Source organism: Molothrus aeneus, chromosome 2 (assembly GCF_037042795.1).
Source record: "Molothrus aeneus isolate 106 chromosome 2, BPBGC_Maene_1.0, whole genome shotgun sequence".
Taxonomy (NCBI): Eukaryota; Metazoa; Chordata; class Aves; order Passeriformes; family Icteridae; genus Molothrus; species Molothrus aeneus.
The window spans coordinates 52,535,514-52,550,429 of NC_089647.1; the positions used below are offsets into that span (position 1 = coordinate 52,535,514).

A 14,916-nucleotide genomic window follows, 5' to 3' on the forward strand; every position below is an offset into this window, starting at 1 on the left:
AGCTATAAAGTACTTTCTACTGAAAATGTGCTTTGAAGACTAATTTAATTATTGTGTCTGAAGTTTCCTTGCTTTTTTTAGTTAGAGGAGCTCACAAGCTATCGAGGCTATTAGAGGAGCTCACAAGCTATGAAGAGGAAACTATTCCTCTTCATAGTTTCTTTGTGGCATCACCAGTTTTATTAGGAAATGGAAGTTTCTTATTTTCTGTTCTCCTTGAAGTTTTAATACAACCTGCAAAACCTATTTGAGTTTTCTACAATAGTTTGGCAGCAATACCAAATGTATGGGCAGAAAACTGCTTGGGGTAAGGTCTGTGACCACTGTACATCTGTCTTATTTCAAGTATTTTAAGAATTGAAAGGAGCACAAATGTAATTTTTATGACTGAAGGTCTTTTCAAAGATGTAATGCTTAAGTAAAACTTCCCAGCAGAGGGTCTCTGGATTTCCTCGATCTTCTTCAAGCTATGCTCTAGATTTGGATGGCCCTGATGAAAAATTCTCTCTTCAGCACCTAACATCCAACTGTCGGTGTTTCAGATGCACATGATTGGTGACTTGTATTTCAAAATTGGTCATTACTTCAGCTTAGCACTGTTCTATGACTTCAAAAATACAGGACCAAAGCTTCCACATGGCCTGAAACAGTGAAGGGACTGTCACATTTATTAGAACAAACCTGGGTAACTTTTACTGGCAGGCACAATGCAGCTGCAATGACACCAAGCCCACTGGAAGGATGCCACCCTGGGATGGTGTAAGCAGGGAAGGAACTGGCATATAAGGAAGCATTCATGACCCATCTCCCAGACCTACAGGACATGCAATGCTCTTCTCAAACTGGCCAAAGATACATCCCTGGGTGTCAGAAACAAAGACTCATGGAGAAAACATGTCTTGCCAGCTATTGGGGAATGCCAGAAGATGTATCCACATTGGTTACAGTCCAATGCTTGGGCCTCCTGTGGTGCAGGAAGTGAGCACGGACGTCTGACTAGAGAACTTGGCCACAGAGGCCATGAATGCCACTTCAGTGCTCCAGCTGGGTTCCAGCCCTGGCTGCAGCCCTGCAGGTCACTGGCTAATGTCGCACACAGGAATTTGGCAAGCACATGCACTTCTGCTCAGCACAGGGGCCATGGGACACCTGTCCTCCTCTGGATGTCTGGCTGAAGTTATCTTGAGAAGCTCAAAATACTTTGGTCTCAAATTCAGGGTTTTTTTAATCTTACTGTTACAGATCTCCAACCACCAGAAATGTTTACAGGCATGACAGCTTCAAGGGCTGAGTCTTGTTTAAACCAGTGGCTTAGCTGGTTTGGGGTTGTTTTTTTTTAAATCACAGAATGAATTTCCTGTAGGCAATCTGATACCCTACCAGGAGGAACAGCCGCATGACCTGGGTGCTCCGGGAGATGTGAAACACACCTACATTAATAAGTGACACAGGCCTGGGACCAGCCTCCAGCAGTGAGGCCACCTGGCAGGGAAACAGCAGCTGCATGTGAGCTACGTCCTGGGAACAGTCCCTGGTACAAGCTGACTTCCAAACCCTGTATGGGTACTGTTTGATGCTGTGCAAATTGGCTCGTGGCAAGAACAGTGCTTGATACCAACAAGGAGACACCACAGCCAGACAGACCCCCATGCTTGAAATATACTCCTGCACTATTTAATTGATTAGAAATACAGTCACTATAGCTGCTGGCCATGGGTTCAGCAGCCCATTTCTCCCAGCTGGTTCACAGAGCCATTAAAAAAAGGAAACAGTATTGATTCCTGTGCACACCAAGCATCTTATTCAATACTGGGCTTGTCTAAAAGAACAGGGAAGTGAGAACAAGGGGTTTGGTGCTTACCCTCATAAGAACTCTTCTTTCTTGTTACATTGTACACCACAATATTATCTCAAGGTGGTCCATATTTTCCCACTTTCCCTCCATTTTTATTAGTCTGATGTCAGTATAATGGCATTGGTCAATAATTGAATAAACACCATTTTTCAGCTTGAAGTTATCATACACAGCAATAAAAGGAAATGAAACTCAAAACAAAAAGATGACCATTGCCAGGATAATGCTTCAGAATATCACAACAACCAGCTTGCAAATCAGGAGTGTGCCTTCAAACACAGGCAGTATCATTTACTTCTGGAAAAATACCATTGAGTCTGAGGTGTAAATACATGCACACACACCACTTTTTGAAACCACTGTTTGCACTTTCTAATCCACATGCTAAACACAAACACAGATCACTAAGCAATTACCCATGCCCTTTGCTTTTCCTGTCTCCAGAATTGTCAGTGGTTGTTTATCTACTTCTCCCATATAATTTTGCACACAAAACACTTGCCTACACACTTAATACAGGTTTTGTGCTTAACACCTGTTTAACAGTTAACACCTGTATAACACTTTTTTCTAAAAGAATTTGACTCTTAAAACCATGTAAAAATGTCTGCTCATGTCAAAAAGGGCATGTGAACACAAGTTTGATTTTAGAGCACAGGAAAGACCACAGGAAACAACAACCAAGGCAGACCAAGCTGCTGGTTAGGTTTAGCCATGCTTCCTGCTGGTATCCGCAATAATTGCAGTCCTTGGGCCATCCATTCAGGTTTGTTCACACCTCATAAAAACCAGACAACAATGTTCATGCCTACTTCCTTGAAGAAGAGGTTTTAGGTCATCAGGTTTTTAGAAGAATGACTATAAGCTGTGATCAAAAGGGTTCTGTGGATGAAACTAGTTGGAGATGACAACTTCTTGGCTTGGTTTCCTGGTCACAAAAACTTACTAAGGAAATCCTCACCAGGCTTCTCTTTCATCTACTAAAGAACAAAGGAAGAAGGAAAAGAAGGAGCAAAAGCATCTGAAATCACAGAGGAGCTTTCAGAATTCAGATGAAAGTCATGCATTTTTCAGCCACTACAGCATGTAATTTTTTTAAACAATCAGTACATTCATAGCTCCCTTTTCCTACTCCTTTCTCTGGTATATAATATGGGTTAGCAACAGTATTTGTGAAAAAGTTTATTGCTGGAAACCAAAGGACCTTGACCAACAGCATTCACAGCATTTCTTATTTAACAAAAAAACCCCTACCCTTACTTTTCATCTTCCACTCCAAAATCAACACTTAATAGTACAAGCTAGCAAGGGATTTCCTCCCTTCCCCTGGTCTTGTGCTCCCCAACCATATTAGCAAACATAAAGATTGTGCAAAGGGGAAGATGAAATGGCAAACACAGAGGTCTCAAATACTCCCCAAGAGCAGTCTGCAGCTAGGCAGCCTGTAGAAATCCTGCCTGCAGAACAGCTGAGAGAAGATCTCTGCAACAGCCCATCCCAACATGGCTCCTCACCTGCTGGTGCTTCACAGCTCAGACTGCCATGGTACTCCAAGCGCAACAGCAAGGTCACTGTAATTTTATGTGCTTTGGCCTTTTGGCTACAAATAAACTTGGCAACAACAGAGATCAGAGTTTCAGGCTGGAAGTTCAGTGTTTGTATGGGTCTGTCCCTGCTGGAAATCTGGCAGGATCATTTATCAGTTGATATTTTCAAAGCATGATGATGGATTAATTTATTCACATTCATTCACTGGCAGTTACAGAAGTTACCAAGAAGAGATCAGTTTATGAAGTCTGATTCATTTCCTGAAGAGAAGAGACTGAATTCTTCATTGGAAATGGATTAGCGCCTATACATTGTGTAACCAACCTCTGTATGTAACAGATAATTCCAAGTTTAGTGGTCTACCACCCACTGCAGCTGATACTCTTACATGAGCTGCTTTCCCTGCTTGCTCCTGCCTGAGGGAATTCAGCATAGGTCCATTCTTAGCTGCCAATGCCAGCTCATGCAGTCTCAGAAACTTCAGATGTAACAGAACTTAGAAAACTTGAGGTAATACCAGACAGCACTAAAACTCCCAGCTGCTAAGGCAACACACATGACAGCCCAGGCAAGACTTTGGTAGACCCAAAATACTCTTTTTGGGCTGAATTGTAGTTGTTCTGACAGAATGGGACATAGGTCTCAATGGAGCAGAATAAAATATGTCACTTGACTGCTGCAAAAAGTATTAACTTCTTAATTTCAGTAATTAAATTTTGTATCAGGGGCCAATAAAGTCAAAGGTGTCAATTTTGATTTGACAGATACATTACCTCTTCACCCTCTGCCCTCAGCATAATTAATGTTGACACTGCTCTAGTCCTCTTTTCCCCATGTTAGTACTACCACATTGCCCTACTTAGATCTCTAGTTTTTATCAGTATTTGTTTCTGCCTAAGCTAAAGTAAATTGTTCCCATGGCAGATTAAAAGCATAGAGAGCATTTATCTCTATCAGAAAAACACAGGACTATTCAGCAAAGACCCTTTCACCTCCCATTAAGCTCCTGGCCAGGAGAAAGCAGGTTATGGTGAAGCCTGATCAAGTGCCACAGGAGTCTGAAGCAATGGGACCAACATGACAAGAACAGGCACAAGGGCTGTATGCCTGATGCTGGAGAATAGCACAGGCATGACCTTTCCTGCTGGACTTTCAGTAACTGCAGAAGGACAATCATACTTTGACAACTGCTTATTGTTGGTGGAGCTGCTGAAAGAGTGAGTGAAGCCAAGGAATGATTCCTAAATCCAAACAAGACGTGCAGAGGACCTCCACTGCCATCAAAATGCTGCAGCTGCCTTTAGCCAACCCTGCATGCAGCAAAAGCTAGGCTGGACCACAGGCCATTTGCCTTAAAGCTGAAAGCATCTCCTTGGAAATCCTACTTTTATTCTATACAACTCAATGCACATGGTGCTGCAAAACATGAAGCCTTTGGAATGTCAATTTGAACCGGTCATTGGATGACTCCACAGCCCACATTTGCTCTTGCAGTACACAGAGCTGAGAGGAGAGGCTGAGTTTTTCTCTGTATTGGATGGGAAAAATGAATGGGGTATGGGAATGAGAAGATATTGATTAATAACACTTAGGATCAAGAAGAAAATGATAAAGTGAGGATAATTTGGCACATAAGCAAAATGAGCGCAAACTTTAAGGCCCCACAAAGTGTTCCACAAAGCAGATGCACCTCCTGCTTAAGAATACAATTAAAGCTTTATTTGCTATTATAAGTGAATTTGAAGCCAAAGGTAAATTTACCACATTTGCACTCACTGCTAGAGGTGCAAAATCTCATTATCTCTCACGTTCTCAACATGGGCAAGGATTTTCTATCCATATCCCTTCAAGACAAAGCACTGTACTTGTTCTGTCACCTGAATCCAGATAATTCAACCTGATGGCAAAATAGGCCACTTCACATTAGGACAGCCTTTTCTCAGATTTCTCGCCACAGGACTCCACTCCTAATGAAACCATGATTACATTCCTTTAAAGGTCAAAAGCATTGCTTTCTGGGGCTGATCGATCACTACTGTTATTGCAAAAACCTGCTAAGTATATTGATCTTTCACCTCACAATAGGAGGGTATGGTACAGGACTTGGAGAATAAAAGACAACATTAGACAAAACTTTGCAGTAAACCTGGCAGCAGAACAGCAGTGCTTTTACCCAGAACTGTGCTTTGGCATCGCCTTCGATTCAGTGCTCCAAACCTTAAGAGTTCCCTGAAAAACTTAATTTAAGTGGTGAATACACATGATGTGACAAGCAAAGCCCATATGTTCAAAGTCTGGCCAAGGTTAGTTACACAATGCTATTTCCTGCAGCCTGACTAAGAGAAAAATTGAAACAACACATTTTTTAGCCCAGCCTCCACAACTGCTCTCCCTCTCATGAGGATGAAGGCAGTATTTTGTCCATCTCAAATTTTGGCACAGTCTAATTTGTAAAATGTATTATTTGTTTTCTGACAGTCCAATATCAATTTTGGCCATTATTTATGTGTTGTTTCAAGCTATCAGGCATGCAGATTGTGACATATGAAGAACCCCAAGAGATGCATATGGCTTCGTTACTATGTAAAGGTCCCTGCCTGGAGGGTTGTCTGGTAAACTTGCCCTCTCCTGCTACTTCTTTCACAAAACTGTCCCTTTCCTTCTCCAGGATTGCTCCAGCTATTCACCCAAACTGCTTGCAAGGGTACCTTTAATTCCTGTATGGATGTTTGTTTTACAGTTTTCCCATTCACATAATTTCTTTACCTCACAAAAGTATAAAGAAGGAAGCTTTGTTTTCTCTTTCCTAAAATGCTCCATTTAGGACAAGGCTCTGCTGAACAGGATGCACCCTGCTATGCATCCTCAATACTCCATGCCTGCTGCTCCTATTCCCTCCCATGGTGCCCCATCCCATCCTGTCACATCCAGCAGTGCATGGCTGCATCCATCACTCCTCACACGGTATGCAGTAGGGAAACAGCTGGGTTTTTTCTTGCTTCTGGTCTTGCAACAGACTGCATTATGGACTGCTCCAATTCTTATCAAATCCCTGGGCAAATACATGCAGATACCAGAAGCTTTATACAAACCCACTCATATTTGGGCAGAGTGTGATGAAGCAAAAAGAGCAAAGCAGTGTTTTTAGGTAAATAATCCTTCAGTGTCTGAGAGGTTACAGTGCACAGAACACAGTGATGTACAGAAGACACTTGTACAAAAGCCAGTTGCTCCCCTTAGGGAATTGCTCATCATTTAAGAAGCTTTTAGAGCTCCTGATCATGGAAGCACCAGCAAGCACCAACGCAGTGCCCCCCTACTCTCTCCTTTCCATTTGATCTATGAGCTGCCATGTATTTTCTGACTTCTCTCAGGGCTGTTACAAACACCATTTTACAAAACTTGTGCCACTTTTGAGCAATTCTCTTCCACGTAGTATCACACAGCTAAAAGATCTTGCTGGGAAATCTATGCACAGATCAGTGTTGGCAGATACCATGCAGGCACCAGGGCAGCTGGAGAGAGGGAAAGAAAAGAGTCTGTCTCAGTAAACAAAATAGTGTAAAGTAGCTCAAACAAGCTACTGACATATTTCTATTGTGCTACAATGGTCACATGCTATTTGAGACCTTCAGTCTGCTAAGTGACCCACAATGAAAGGTCAGCCTTACTTAAATAGCTCAGTAGCTTCAAAACCATTGCAATTCCTTTAGTTTAAGATATTGTAGCCATTCTGTGTTGCAGCATCACTGCCTCCTCTAGACATCCTTATCTTGAGGAGAAAAACCAACAAGTTTCCTGCAACAGTGCATTTTTAGTTATATGCCATCTCTGTACTGCATCTCTTGACTCCATAACTGGCATTTGTTCTTCTTTCAGGGTCCACAGGCCACACACAGAGGTGGCATTGTGCAGTCAGTCCCCTCTTGGCGAGAAGCACTGTTCAGCTGCCGAACTGGAGAGACTGCAGGGGAAGGTCACCAAGCCTGAGAGATGTGAGACACTGATGAGAGATCCAGTCTCTGTGTAAACAGATGCCAGGGAAATTAAGATGGTGTCAGGGAAGACAAGCAGAAAAATGAGAACTGGTTAATACGGGAAGCAGATGCATCATCCCAAAACTTGCTGAATCAAGAACACTGTTCAGCAACAGGCAGAAAAAGAGGCTATCAGGAGGTAAAAAGAAGGTGTATTAAGTAGCTCTTCTTATTTCAAATAAAGCTTGTAAGATAAGATAAATTCACCCACATCTTTTATAGAAGGAATAATCTCTAAAACAGAGAGGGGACTAAAAGCCATTGCACCTCTAACTCAAAAGGCTCAAGGACCTAAGGTGCCACTCTCCCAACTGTGCTGCTGAAGCTGGGTCCAAGTCACATCAGAACACATTTTTGCAGCTGTTGTCTTGAAATTAAGACATGAACTTCATCACGGGGGCCCTTAGCTCAGAACAACACAACTGAAGAAGTTTCATCAATCTGTGCATTGACCTACATGAGCTAGTAGTTTCAAGACAGCTCAGATCAGAGAGATGATACTAAATTCTTGTGCTTTAAATCTTTAACTGACACACAGGAGGAGAGCATCTTTAAGGCAAGGGATCCACAAGCTCGGACAAACTTCAAGAGGTGGTGGCAGAAACTGGCGCAGAGAGTTAAAAAAGCAGAACATTGCAAGGTCTCCCACGAGTTAATAACTGGAGTTTATCACTCCCAACAAGCACTCAGCAAGACATTTTATGTGCTAGTCTCAGATTTTGGCATCTCAACAGGATACATGTTAGTCAAATCCGGAACAAGTACTTTTCAACATCTGCAACAATGTCTGTTTCCAAGCACTTTTGGACCTCCTATCTTCTCTCTTAAGCCTCTTGCCAGCATCCGCTTCTTCCTTGCAAACAGCCAGCACTAACCTCCACCCTGACCTTTATTCCAAACACATACTCATCTAATTACGACATATCCAAAAAACTTAGTTTAAAAACACACACAAAATAAGAGAGCAACCAAATTCCATCTACAGCACTAGGTCTCTTCAATTCCTATCAACAATTTTATTGGTGACTGATGTTTTTACCAAAATTTAAAGAACCTCCAGGCCGGAACAAGTCCTTTTACACTTTTAAAGAGCATCCACACCTTCTGCCTTGCTTGAGCTACTGCTCATACTGCAATCACCTGGGTGTGAAACCTACAGGCTTAGACTGATAAGTACACGCAGACAGCATCAAAATCAGTTCTCACAGCACCTGCACTTCTGCTGTGAGCCAACAGCCACACACAAGGCAGAGCAGAAATCAGTGATGTAACCCTGTGTTTAGATAAGAATTACAGACCTGTACAGCAATCACACTGCTGGGCAAAGCAATCACTTTCTACCACAAAGCAATCACTTTCCACCACAGGAGAAAGGAAACACAGTTTACCAAGGGTCTGTGGTCCCTTGCACCCTGCTTGAATACAGCACTGTGTGAAGAATCCTACCTTTCCATCAGAGCTTTTTCACAGGCATGAACTATGACACTGTATGCTCAATGTTCTGGATCTGGACAGGAAAACCACAAGGAGAAAAAGATTGCTTTTGATATACTTGAGGGTGGAAAGATCACAGTTCTCTTCAATGTTAGAAGTCATGTCAGCACAAGGCCAAAGACAACTCCCACATTTCTTGTCACATACACATATTCACATTCCCAGTCCACTGTTAGTTTAGCAAAGAGATTTTCATTTACACAAGATGGACACTAAGTTGTCGTGCCCCCTAAAAAATCTGCTCGTTAGCACACCCAGAACACAAGCCTTGGACAACAGGTGAAGTGCACATCTGTATTTAAAATCCTCAAACTGTAAACCAAACCTAGCAATACAAGCTCTGCACAGTTTTCTCTATGTGACATGAAGACACTAATAAGATAAGCAGTCTGGGCTCACTGTTTATACAGTGATCCATATGAAGAAGCTGAGACAACTGAGTTCAAAAAGAACTTAAGATAATACAAGGTAATAGAGAATACAAAGGTCTCTACTCCCTTAATAAAAATTAAAAAAAAGCTATGTGATAAGGGATAAATATTTTTCTCCTATATCTTCTCACCAAGAGACTAGAATGCCCATTTTTAAAATAAAAGGATTTTGACAATTTTCAGTTGACTGTGAAAACTTTTACTTCTTGTTAACAGTTCAAGGAGAACAGTTCTTGACTGCAACACATACATTTAGAAGGTGTGTGGCATGGAAGTGAGCACAGAACTCCCACCCACAAGAGGGCACAGAGCAGAGTTCATAATTACCAGGAAGGCTGTTTACACCAGCCTCTGTGAAACTTTTCCTCACTTACAATCCAGCTAGGGGTAAAAAGAGTGCTATTGGCAAAGTGCAGGTTTACCACGATGACACCCAGCCCTTCCTGCCAGTCTCGCACGGTGACACACGATCAGCACAGGGGTGACACATGATCAGCACATCAGAGGCCCAGCTGAACTGGCACTCACGGCACTGGCAGGCTCTTCAGGCTCTTGAGAAACACACGAGTGTGCCAGCACCCGGGAGAACTGCTTGCACTGAGAGCTGGGTGAGTCAGTGCACTTGTCCCACCGTATCCCATGCTTAGGTAAGATTAATGACACTAAATCTTCTCTGGAGCATGGAGTTAGATATGTCTGAACTTGACATGCCAGTGACCTACTTTTCAGACATGCCCAACACCCACGTCTCCCTCTGAAGGCAACAAAAGACAAGGGTGCTGTGCAATTTTGAAACACAAGTGCATGCTTTTAACACTGAGGAAGATGATGACAGCTTAGGATCAGCTGTGCACATTAGGAAAATCCCACTCTAGCTCCACATGAGCATACACTGCTATGGATCACTCAAGACTCTACATATATGTCTGTTGATTCCATGGCAGGGAAAGAGCATGGATGAAAGCTAGTAACTTCTTAGAGTCATCTTGCATTAGATTTATACATTCCTGGATATCAAATTTTGCCACTATTTTAACTCTCACCTGTCTAGACAGGTGCATCTTCTTAGAAGAAAAACACAAAATACCTTATCCCTCCAAAGCATCCCAGCTGTCCTGTAGATACAGGCTCAGTCTATTTTGCCCAGATGTAGAATTAGAAAACCCACTAAGATTAGGACACCATGAACATCACTCAATTATCACAAGTGACCAGGATTCAGAAGAGAAAATCTATGTGCATCACCTGTACAAATGACACATACTAAAAAGAAACTCCTGTTGGGTATACAAAGTTTTGAGAATTTAGTTAAATATGTAAACCTGCTTCGCCCCCCGATTCCTTCTTTTCCCCCTACTTTTCTTTCTTTATGAGGAAAAACCACACTCTCTATTATTACATAGTTTTAATTTTATTTCTTAAAATATATGCATGTATGTGCTACAAACATGCATGGCTATAAAATCCATGACTATGTCTGCAAGCCAAAGCTAAAACCACTTTTGTGTCTTTTAAAACCAGATAACACCACTGATGCCATACAAAATTGGGTCCAGAGACCAAGCTAGCTCCTGCTTTTAAAGGTTTAGGTGCACAGGGCCACACCATGCAGCAAAGAAAACCTTTAAAGTGGCACCTAGCTGTTGGGTATGCAAAGACTACCAGCAACTTCAATAATGATGTGTTCAGCCATTCACCAGCAAAACAATTCCTCCTTCAGGGACAGAAGATTCCCAGCTTGAAGCAATTGCTGGAGATGTCAAGTCATTCCAGCTGAAGTTCTCCGCAGAGGTTTCAGAACATTTTCCTCATATAAGCAGTGCATATCACAGGCTGGGAAATGTGGACAAAACTCACTTATTTGGTTAACAAGTAAAAGGACAGATAACATCTCCATAAGGATCTTTAACAGTTTCCAGGAAGCTCTAAAAGCCCTCCACATTCCGTGGCCATTAAACAATCATGTCAACATTGACAGGAGAAGGCAGGACCAAACAGGAAAAGGTGCCATAAGGATCTGCACAAGCCTAATCATAATATATGGGTCTTGAAAGTCTGACAAATTATGCTTTCACCCCAGGTAGCCTAAAACCTGCAAGTTAGACTCCCAACCTCCTACTCTTCCAAGTCAGTTTTACTCTTAATCTTTTAATTACAATAGAAATGCTAATGCAAGGAGGAAATGAGAGACCCATCAACCAACATCTTCATGTCTGAATAAATAAAAGGCAGGATCATAGCTTGAGCATGTCAAGGATGCTGCAAACAAGTCCCGAAAGCAGGCACATTACCTGGTTAATTTCTTTAAACAGAAAATAGCCTGGGAACCTCCAGACTTTCCTAGTGTGAAACTCCTGACTTCGTCACTGCTTGTTTCTTGAAGTTGACATCTCAGTGGAAATAAAGATGTCTCATCAATTCCCTTCCCTACATAGAAATATCAACCTGGAGCATCAATCTGTCATCAACAACTAAAGTTACATATTTTTGCTAAGGTGAAGGAAGATGCAGAGATTGAGACATCTATATGGGAGGAAATAAAGTTCAGGAAACCTTCTTACAGGTAAAAAGAATTGGCTAAGTAAGCCTAACAAGCTACAATGAACAAAAACAAGCTCAAGCTTTATTCAACGTCACTTTAAATACATAAAAAATGTGAAGACAATAAAACTGTGATCACATAACAATGTAAAACTCTACTTGAAGGTTCCTTTGACCTTATACTTGTTTTAAGTAGCTCAGCTCCTCCTGCAAGCAGGCATATGAGAGTTCACTTGGAGACCTCAGCTTAGGTGAACTTAAATGATCCTAAATTTGCACATATTTGACAGCTGAAAACTAAGTCACAGTGAGGACAAAGATGAAAGAAAATATTGTCAGTTTTTCAGAAAGCCTGCAGAGACATGAAAGCAGACACTCAACAGGCATCCATGAGAAACAGTCCATCCAAATACCCGTGAGTATCAAAACATATTGACATGCTGGTCAACTACATGTGTCTTTCAATCTTAGGACACAGGTTACACAGTACACCTGAGCTGCAAAGAAACCCCGCCTAAAATAACTACTTATAGATGCTGCAAGAAAAATAAGCACTTATTTTGAAATAAAAGATTTCCAAGATAGAATTTTGAAGCTGCAGAGCTGAATTAAGTTTGAGCTCTTTCAGAAGAGACAGAGTTGCCCCTGGGCAGCCTCAGTCCCTGCAAAGCCCTGCTAAAGGGCCTGAAAGCATTCTCCTCCTTGGCAGCTTTTCAAGACGGGATTTAACTCCAAGATCTTATCGCCGATACATGGTATTTTTAAACAACTACCAAGAAACGTTTGGAGAGGGGAAACGGGAACCAAAACTACTGTTTCAGCCAATGCCACCACAATCTTCAGGCAAGGTCAAAGATCTCCACAGACTCTACGGTAATCCTCGTGATGAAGGGGATCTCAAATCCCATTTTTCCCACGCTAAGAAAAGTCACTCAAGTCCTGCAAGTTTCAGCGGCGCCCCAGCCCGGTCGCTGTCCTGACCCACACAGCGGCGGAGGAGGAGCGCGACACTTCGCTGAAGACCCCTGCTCCAGGCTCCTTCCCCTCCGGGACGTGATGTCTGCCTAAAGGAATGTCCCCATGCTGGACCACCGCCACCTTGACGCTAGCTCGGGCTCCGAGCAGTGGAGTCTACAGTGGCACAAGGATGCTGGTGGTCTGCCTCCCCCATCCCTTCGCGGCGGGACCCACCACCTCCCGCCGGGGACAGGGCATCACCGTCCAGGACCCCGCGCCGCGGGCCCAGCACTGCCACCATCCCCGGCAGCAGTGCTGGGAGCTGACAGACCCCCGCCGCGGCCCCGCCGAACTCCCGCTCCCGGTACCTGTCTTCCGAGACGCTGATGACCCCGTCCTCCTTGGGCACTATCGCTGCCATGTTCACCACCTCTTGCGAGCCCTCCACTTTGTTGAGCAGGAGGGGCTTGCGAGTCAGCGCCTTGGGCTGGGGCTCCGCCGCCATGGGGCCGGCGGGCACCGCCGCTGCCGCCGGAGGAGGCTACGGCCGGGGGAGGGATGGAGGGAGGGAGGCGGCCCGCAGTGCCGAGGCGGAGGAGGGACTTGCCGGAGCCGGGCGCTCCCTGGGAAGCGGGGACAGCGCGGCGGCACCGCCCCCGAGCGGGCAGGGCCGGGCCGGGCTGGGTGGGGCGCGGTGCCCGGAGGGGCGGGAAATGGCGGCCTCCGCCGCCATCTCGCAGAGCGGGGCTGTGGAGCGGCGCCTTCGCGAAGGGAAAGCCGCGGTCCGGCAGAGGTGGGAGCGCTCCTCTCCTGCCAGGGCTGCCCTCCCAGCACCGCGGGCCTGCCCCAGGGGCAGCCCGGGGAGCGCGCCCCTCTCTGAGCCGTGCCTGGTTATGGACTGTCGGCACCGTACGGCTCCGTGCGGTCCGTCCCACACTGCTGTGGTCGCCCGGGCGAAAATAAAACCCCAACGCGAGTAAAGATTAAACGGAATGTTGCGTAAAAGTAGCTGCATCCCTGTGTTTACATTCTCCTATCTTAGTTTTTCCTGGGACTGAAGGTAAACATGGGATTTTTTCTGCTGCATTAGACAGGGACGCTGGCAGGCAGGGCTGCACAGCGGCGCCAGCAGAAATTCCCTTTCAGAAAGCTTATTCCTAAGGGAAACGCAGCAGACTTCCAGCAGCTCGTTTTCATCAAGCGCCTTCTTTTCACTCGCTTTTCCTGACAGATTCATTGAGCTCCAGGAAAGTCAGATCACTTGCCCAAAGCTCTGTGCTGAAATCAGTGAAAAGGCAACTTCCTCCCGAGGCATATGCCAAACTTTCATAATCTGTCTCGAAAGATTCTGGAAAATCATGCTCAATGTCTGAGCTGCTGTCCTACATTGCAGAAGTTGTCAGCAGATTGGAAAGCGCTATTTCAGCTGCAACTTTACATTTACCCACACTAAGCCAAACGAGCAGTGGTTTTCCTGAAAAAGAAAAGTCAGGTATGAAAAAAATCCAAGATCGGGAGATTATTTTTTTTTTTCCAGGAGCAGAACACAGCAGCGTCTGCAATAGGACAAATCTTGATTGCCCACTCACACTTCTGTTGCCTATGTAGTAGACAGAGGCAACAGAGGAAAGATAAAGTCAATTCCTTGTGACAGAAATGAAATTTCACCATATTTAGTAATCTCTTAAACAAACCAGCAGTGTCTGCAGGACCACAGCAAGACTTTTAAGCTTTCTCAACTAAACATGACAGGTCCACAAGTGTACTGTAGAGGGAAAGGTCTGGTCAGCAACAGCTGGATTACAGGAAATGAATCTGCAGTCTCAACTGTTTCCCTGAGGATGTGTGATTGGACTAGATAATATCTCTTCCTCATCATTCTTAGAAGGGAGCTACTGTTGAAGAGTCAAAGACCCACCCTCTTTCTGCTGTAGATGATCCTGCAATCCTAGGCTAGACCTACAGATAGAAATGCTTGTCTCACTGCTTGGTGAGGTATGAGGTACTCTCTGAAAATTTATATACTTGTTAGTTTTCAGAATATATCTAAAAC

At 44.0% G+C, this 14,916-nt stretch overlaps 1 protein-coding gene across 1 annotated transcript in view; it reads right to left on the minus strand.

Moving 5' to 3' along the window:
• WDFY2 (WD repeat and FYVE domain containing 2) overlaps window positions 1-13,408 on the minus strand; it is a 63,612-nt gene extending 50,204 nt beyond the window's left edge. The window contains exon 1 of the mRNA XM_066544954.1: window positions 13,232-13,408. Coding sequence (XP_066401051.1) covers window positions 13,232-13,368 — 137 coding nt within the window. The 5' untranslated portion in view covers window positions 13,369-13,408. The remainder of the gene's footprint in view (window positions 1-13,231) is intronic.
• Window positions 13,409-14,916: the final 1,508 nt, after the last annotated feature.